An 8,209-nucleotide genomic window follows, 5' to 3' on the forward strand; every position below is an offset into this window, starting at 1 on the left:
TTTATATGAAAATGTATTATTTATTTATCTGAAATTTCAGTCTTATAGAGGTTGTAATCTGTTTCATGTTTGAACAGCATTAAAATAAAATATTAAGGCTTAATGTTCTGTTCATATAACATTCTTCCATGCTCAAGGTGTGAATCCTAACCCGAAGTCAGACGTTTTGTTGAATATTTTTCCATTAAAAATGGAAGTTTAAAAATCGATTCACACACACACACACACACACACACACACACACACACAAAAAAAGGCAATGATGATAAGATGTTGAATCGGTAAGACTACCGAATGAACAATTCTGAGCTCTTAAAAAAAAAAAAAATCGATATTTTTTTAATTGAATCGATTCAAGAAGCGGGCGATGTAGTATCGCGATATATCGCCGAATCGATTTTTTTTTAAACACCCCTAATATATATATGAGAGCCCAAATACTAGCTTATAGAGACCTCCTCCCGGCTTTCAGATACGGTGGGCGAGTGAAAACACGCTCCGCTCGACCTTCACGTGTCAATCAAATATGTTTGTTCATACAGTATGTGCTCAATGGCTGTCAATGTGATCCACAGGCTGAATAACGTGCTGTTATGTTTTAATAAACAGTTAAGTCAAGTGTCTGTGTTAATGTAGGAGTGTTTCTTTGAGTCTGTTATGACTCGTTACAAACTTCGGAACGTCCATGCTTTATTTTGGGTTCAATACAGTAAATCACTTCCTGTAAGGTCACGTCACACGTGATTGCAACAAAAGAATACAGGACGACTGAATATACACAGTCTGTGACAGCGGTGTATGTGAAAAAAAAAAAAAAAAAAAAAAGTCACATGACAATTGACAATTTGAAGATAACCATTAAAATAATTAGGGCCTGTGTAAAAAAAAACAAAAACAAAATTTGACTAGTGTAACCAGAAATTTCTCTCTCTCTCTCTCTCTCTCTCTCTCTCTCTGAAATAGACGGTGTCGGATTGGACAGATTTCAGTGACGTCGTATCCCAAACAAGGAAGTCGAGAAACGCGCGAATATGTGAAGGCAATGGCAGCGCGTCTGTGCAATGTCTCACGGGCAAATAAGCATGAATAAACGCAAGTATTTCGTCGAGGATACTATAGAAATAAGTTCCAGTCAATCCGGTGGCTCTCTGGAGACGAAACGTACAGCAGCAAAGAAGACTAATGTGAGCAGGTAAGTGTAAAAAAAAAGAAAAAAAAAGTACGTTGATAAAGATGAATGAAACAATGCATGTGTGGTTAAAGTTAGGTGACATTGTATGAGGGGCCGTCTGGGCCATAATTCAGCGTTAGCTCTCACACGTATAACTGAAAAGTTCTTATAAACACCACTGAAATGTTTGCTGCTTATACACACTAGTCAAATGTGTTCATACGTACTCGTGAAATATGCTCATAAACACCACTGAAATGCTTTTATAAACAGTACTGAAACGTTTTTGCTCACACACACTAGTGAAATCCGTTCATAAATACAACTCAATTGCTCTTACAAACAGTACTGAAGCACATCCTGTCAAAGACAGAGTGGGTGCCTCTTTTTTTTCTTTTTTTTTTTTCTCGGCTCCATTACATACGTCAAATGACTACCACACAGCTTCCTATTGGCCGAACGAATCGTCATATCCTATAAAATGAATGAAAACTTTCAAATTAAAAGCTTTCATATTAACAAAATGTTATTATGGTAAAGCAATAATCAATAAGTAAATGACAAATAGATGGATCGTTATGTGCATTTACTATACAACATGTCACCAAGTTACGCTGCGGCTTGAGTTAGGGTTACTTAATGCTTTTTGTCCAGCCGGTGTTTTACTTGGAAAAACGTAAAGAAAGGACTTCCGCTGCGTTTAATATATATTCCTCTCACACAACCTACTGAAATGCTTGACTGGTTGCCAGCCAATCGCAGGGCACACAGAGACGAACAATGTGTATATATATATAGTTTTATTATTATATTAAGATTGAATATACCTTATATATCATGTCGCAAATATTTATTGAGCGTATTCATGTGCATGTTGTTACTGTGTATCAGCTTTGAAGGAAATTGCTCGGTAACTGCTGATGTAGCTTTCTAAAAGAGCATAATTGTTCGTTCTAAAATGCATTTAAGTAGCTCATTTGAGAAATGTGGTTTGAAGGTCAACAGATTGCGTCTCCCCGTGGTGGACCAAGGAGCACCTCCCTCCTGCCGAAGCTCTGTGGGCGTCGACGCTCAAGTCCGCTCTGCCGTACCTGAACCAGCAACATTGGGAACCAGTTCCTGATCTTCCTCGTCCATCTGCTGCAGTATGTGACGCGACGTCGATGCTTTTTGTGGAGAATGCCGTCATTTGGACTGATTAGACTCTCATATAAATGACACCCAAATTGTTTTTCTTTCTTTCGTTTTTTTTTCTGATGCAGAAATTAGGGTAAAAAAAAATAAAAACAGGCATCGTGGTTAGAGAAAAGTGAACCTTTTTAAGTGTACATAGTAAACAATGCTTATTCCATGAACTATAATTTAATAGGCAAGAATTTATTATTGAAGAAATTTTAGGGTCTCATTTTATTGGGAATACGACAGCCATTTGACAATTTGACTGATAAAATTAATCAATGAATTAATAATAATTAATCTATTATTAATTAATTAATACTAATAATGATAAAAAAAATAAAATACTAGTAGCTACAATAGATGAATTTGACATAAAACGCTCAAAGGATTTCTGACCGTACGCTCCTGGTCAACAGAAGCTCTTATTAGGAACACAAAAGTCCGTGTAGCATGTGCAACATGGAAGATGACAGAGTGATTTTTTATTTTTATTATTTTTTTTTTGTCCTGGGTTGGGCAACAGTTGGATTGTGACTGAAACAGCAAAAGTGAAAATCTGAAATAGCAAAAATATCATTTAAATGAGGGCTGTACAACATTGGAAAAACATGCGATATGTGTGTAACATGTACCAAAAGAAATTCTACTTTATTATCTAATGAAAGATTTGTTTTCCCCCATGCAACAAAATGAGCAGGTTCAACGTATTCTTAGCTAAGTAATTGTAATAAGTGCTACCTTTTTATTAGTGTTGTTCCGATACCGATACTGGTATCGGCAGAGGTGCCGATACTGCATTAAAACAGTGGTATCGGTATCGGTGGCTACTCACAAGTAACATGCCGATACCGTTAATTCCAACGCGAATATTGGATTTTGGATGCAGCATCTTGTGTCTTGCTCGTGCACGACATTCACTACTGATATGTGACATGATCACTGCATGCCGATCTAAGAAATCCTATTGGCCCTTGAATGCTCTGAACCAGTGGCAGGACAGCTTTTTCATGTTGAGGGAAAAAACCCTTAAGTATCGGTATCGGCCGATACTGCAAAGCTGGGTATCGGTATCGGGAGCCAAAAACGGTATCGGAAAAACACTACATTTTATATTTGCGTTTTTGAAAGTTATTTAGTGTTAATAATGCCCCCAGATATTGTTCACCTATTGGATGGCCATACAAAGTTGCATCAGATTGGTCAAAGTCTACAAAACGTACAATTCCATATGAAACTTGCATGTCTTTGCGATGCACATATTGCACAGGTGAGTAATTTGACGTCTTCCCCGGGTACTCTGGTCTCCTCCCGCATTCCAAAGATTTGCATAGCAGGTTCATTGAGTGCTCCCAATTGTCCCTCGGTGTTGACTAGAGATAGACCGATAAGGTTTTTTCGGGCCCGATACCGATACCAATTATTAGTAGTGAAGGATGCCGATAACCGATATTTGGAGCCGATATTCAATTTCACTAAAAAGGGACATCAAAATTTGGAAAAAATACAAACTCCAGCTCTTATCTTTTTTTAAATTTTTATTTGTTTATTTTAAAGTATATGTTCATTGAGAAATTTTTATGGTTAATAAAATATTTTTAAGGTTTTTGGTTTTTTTTTTCAAAATCTTAGTCAATAGACAAGTTGTGGGATCTCCCAGGCGCAGTAGCATGTTTTCAAAAGTTAAATAAAAACAAACAATTATTTTCTACACAAAATAAAAGTCTTCCAAAATTTCAAAATATCCAAAGTATTAAATTTTTACTTATCTTAGTTTTAATTTCAATCAAAAACAGAAGGTGCAGAGAGTTCCCAGGGTCGACAAAAATGAAAATAAAACCTTTTTTTTTTGTTTTAAATTTACATTTAAATTAGTTCCCTGAAGTTAACACTTAAAAAAAAAAAAAATGGATCTATTATCGGCCATATGATTCTTTAAAATGGCCGATGCCGATATTTCTCTTTTTAAATTTACATTTAAATTAGTTCCCTGAAATTAACACTTAAAAAAAATTTTTTTTAAATGGATCTATTATCAGCCATATGATTCTTCAAAATGGCCGATGCCGGTATTTCTCAAAATGCTGAATATCGGCGCCGATAATCGGCCCAGCCGATAATCGGTCTATCCCTAGTGTTGACTGTGAGTATGAGTGGTGGTTATAGTGTGTGGGTACTTCAGATGGAATCATCATCATCTTGATCCACAGGAGCTGGATGAAGAACGCCGGTGCGACTTGAACGGAGAGGCTCCTCCCTCCCCCCAACCGCCTCCAGCATCCCAACAGTGTCCCGATTTCCCGGCCACTTCTTCCCAGCGGACCGAAACCGGACTGGACATTACTAACACGTCGCTCTCCTCTCTCGTCCAGCAAGAGCGGCGCAAGAGCAACTTTGCGACTGCGCTCGCTCGCTCCGAAAAAGATCAGACGTCTCCCGACGCCGTCGCCGGGCCGTCGCGTGTCGAAAAAGAAGGAAGAAAACCGGATGTAAAACAGGACGTGGAAAACAGACCAACGGCACGAGTCGTTTGCTCGGACAGTCAACCTCTCGAGAAGGAAGAAAATATCATTGAGGAGCGAATGGAGACTGAAAAGGACGGAGAAAAGAAGTGCAGTGACGCAAAAAGTACAGAAGGAGCTCAAGAAACGTTGAGTAGCTGCCCGATGTGCTTGCTGCTCTTCCCTGTTGGGTGAGTTGGGACGTCCACAAGGAACAAATGAAACATCAAAACTCAAAATGTTTCATTTCTAAAAGTTTGATTCTATGAATTGTGAGCTTCCTGTGCGCCCGCAGGGCCTCCCAGTTGGAGCGCGACGGCCATCTTGCTCAGTGTCTGTCGGAGATGAACGTGGACATGAGCTGGTGAGCTCCGAGCGGCCCGCATGTGCCCGCGCGACTTTTCATGTTACTTCCACTTCCAAAAGGCAAGAGATGTTCAAGGCTTCTCTTATGATTAACGTTTGTCTGAAGAAAGAACATTTGTCATAAGGTGCTACTGAAATTCTGAAAACTTAACAGGAGACAATTTAGAAGAATTTATAATTGGCAAGCCAATATCGATGTTTGGAAAAGCAAAATAAAATAAACACCAGTTGATTTCGCCACCTTCCTGCAGCGAATAGCATGCGACAATTATTCGGTTCAGTTATTACGTGTCATTTTGAACATGTCGCAATTCCAACCGATCGCAATATGTATGTTTGTATGTACGTGCCATGTTGTGCAGCACTGGTCCCGTATATTCATACTATAATACAGTAAGTCTCAATGATTACTTCTTATCTTATTATAGTAATCATATACAGTTATATTATTTGTCTATCGTAGGGCTGCCCGATTATGGAAAAAATAATAATCATGATTATTTTGGCAATAATTGAATCACGATTATTAAAACAATTGTTTATTTTTAGTGAAAAAAGAAAAAAAAAGTTTAAGCAATTAAAAATATTAAGACCAATTTAAAAAAAAAAAAATAGAAACACTATAATTATGCAAGTACATTTTTGACCAAACAAAATTTATTATATATTTGTAACAATATATATTTTTATTTCCGTTGGCAAAAACTTGAAGTTGAAGTGCAGAACGTCCACTGTGCAGGACAGTAATTTCTTTTTTTTTTTGTTCAAAACAAAAAAAATGTTTAAACGTAAAAACAAAACAAAAACTAAAATACAAATAAATATTAAGAGAAATAAAATTCTTTGAAACACTTAAATTATGGAAGTTCCTTTTGGATGAAACAAAATGTATTAAATTAGTTATTTTAAAATTTAAAAACAAGTGCAAATGTATTAATTAGAACTAAAAAATGAGTATGAATCTTTTTTTAACGATTATGCTGATTTTGTAATCGTGGAGTGTAATAATTGAAATTGTAATTGAATTTCGATTAATTGCACAGCCCTACTTTATCGTGTTTTATTTCAGCCTTTAAGAAAATCTTACCGTACTTGTCGACTTTACGGCGATCTGATCGGTTGGATGTAATGGTGATGTAATGTCTTTATTTGCCTAATCGATCAATGATGTCATTGATCAGCTCAGTGAAGCAAGACATTGCGTCGATGTTTATCGATGCTTTTGAAGAGTTTTTGGGGTTAAATGCATTTCTTTCTTTTTTTTGGGGGGCTATTCGTTGGCCGGTCCGGTTCGTATCCCCCGCAAATGGCACCGATCGCTTAAGTAGATGTATTACTCCATATTCTGATCAAATCATGATGTATGTATTTTTTTTTTCTCAAATTCACTCATCAGCCAAAAAGTTCTGATCATGTAATTGCTAATTACTTTGAGTTACTTTCTTTCAAGATTTTGTGTGAGCGGCGTTGATGGACGCGTTCACGAATGAGCACATCGGAGCGACAGGCAGAGAATGGAAAACCCAAATAGCCAATCGGACATTTTTGCAGAAAGCGATTCAACCGAAAGGGGGAAAAAGAAAGAAGTGTGCTGTTCTTTCATCCAAAATGGATTTTGCCGAAGCTCACAACGTCACGAAGGTTTTCATAAAGCAAGTAAAAGCGCTGATGACCTTCAAGAACGTTTTGAGCGAGTGACTGCAAATAAAAGTCTGATCATGATTCACGTATCGCGTCACGACTCCACAACACAATCAGCCTCGCCGAAATGTAACTTTCCGTCTTTTGAAGCCGAGAGAAACTTTAAACGTTTCCAATCATTGACGTGTTTTGTAAGCGATACAAGTTCAAATGAGAGATGGAGTCACAGAAAAGCAGTATTTTTAATTATTACACATATTTACAAAGATGCTGAGAAGAAAAATAAACAATCAAACCAGCATGAAATTCAAACAAATCTGGAGACGTGTCCTTCATTATTATTATTATTGTTTTTAAAAAATGAGATCCACGTACAGTGTTGTTCTTTTGGTCCTCGCTGATATTTCAGTCATCCGAATATCCAAGAGAAGAAACGCTCCAAAAAATGAGATGAGCAAGATTGCTGAAACGTTCAAGTGTCTATTCAGTGTTTTTCCAACTGCTTCATTATGGCTGCCCGTGCTAGCTTAACTGCTGCATGTCAAAGGCCCGAAGCTAAACGAGAACCTTTTGACTCTGGATCCATTAATTAATCCTATTATGTGGTTCACATCATAATCAAGGGTCACATTTCATCAAATCCGTCTCAGCCAAGTGAGGCAATTTGCTTGGAAAGGAAGTGCAATTAAAAAAAAATAAAAAAAACCTCATTTTGATGAAGTGTTTGATTTGATGGAGAATTAACAGAGGGCTTTGAAATGATTTTGATAAGGTTTTTTTTTTGTTTTTGTTTTTTAAACATGGACAGATGCGTTCACAGATGAGGATCGGAAAAAAAAGTGTCAATGTAAAACAGTTCATTTAATAATAAAATAATTAATTACATGAAATCAACAAATGTAATCAAATAAATTAATGCTAAATACATTCATATTACAACACAAACGTGTTCAATGAATCAATTTGAGGGGGGGGGGGTGGGGAGACTTGCAGCTAACATTGTAGGACTCGTTTTCAATGCAAACGTGACGTTTGCCGTATTTGGCCCGTCAACCAAACTGTGCTCACTCCGAATTTAGACGGACATAAAAGGTGCAATAGTGAGAACATTGCACAAAAAAACAAAACATTCACCTCCAATTTACAATACCGCTGCCAACAGACACTTTCAATTCCCTTGAAAGCTCAAATGGAACAAACCATTTATGAGTAAAAAACATGTCAAGCGTTAAAGTCTGCATTCATCGAACAACAACAAAACATAAAAGAACATTCGAGCATGTGCTGAAAATGAAGAACCTCACAAACAATTTGTCAGCATGTGGAAGTTATGACAACCAAGAACCCACAAGAG

General features: G+C 37.0%; 1 protein-coding gene across 3 annotated transcripts; it reads left to right on the plus strand.

The window, feature by feature from the left end:
• The first annotated feature begins 963 nt into the window (after positions 1-963).
• Positions 964-7,472, plus strand: LOC144013285 (uncharacterized). Of its 3 annotated transcripts, none has more exons than XR_013282197.1 (5): positions 964-1,192; positions 2,169-2,316; positions 4,558-5,039; positions 5,144-5,274; positions 6,665-7,450. XR_013282197.1 is itself a non-coding variant. In XM_077511932.1 (5 exons), coding segments are annotated over exons 1-5 (831 nt in total). In that variant the 5' UTR covers positions 964-1,061; the 3' UTR covers positions 6,666-7,452. The 3 variants fall into 3 exon arrangements, 2 of the variants coding, with proteins under 2 accessions (XP_077368058.1, XP_077368057.1); XM_077511932.1 differs by having other exon boundaries at positions 5,144-5,212; positions 6,665-7,452; XM_077511931.1 differs by having other exon boundaries at positions 5,144-7,472.
• The last annotated feature ends 737 nt before the right edge of the window (positions 7,473-8,209 follow it).

Source organism: Festucalex cinctus, chromosome 2, assembly GCF_051991245.1.
Source record: "Festucalex cinctus isolate MCC-2025b chromosome 2, RoL_Fcin_1.0, whole genome shotgun sequence".
NCBI classification, from domain to species: domain Eukaryota; kingdom Metazoa; phylum Chordata; class Actinopteri; order Syngnathiformes; family Syngnathidae; genus Festucalex; species Festucalex cinctus.

What these genes read in the sequence shown, in the direction of transcription:
- LOC144013285 (XM_077511931.1), top strand. Translation starts at nt 1,062, where the DNA reads ATGTCTCACGGGCAAATAAGCATGAATAAACGCAAGTATTTCGTCGAG. An exon ending in TTCCTCGTCCATCTGCTGCA is followed by an intron (nt 2,317 to 4,557) that starts GTATGTGACGCG and finishes CTTGATCCACAG; the next exon opens with GAGCTGGATGAAGAACGCCG. An exon ending in TTGCTGCTCTTCCCTGTTGG is followed by an intron (nt 5,040 to 5,143) that starts GTGAGTTGGGAC and finishes GTGCGCCCGCAG; the next exon opens with GGCCTCCCAGTTGGAGCGCG.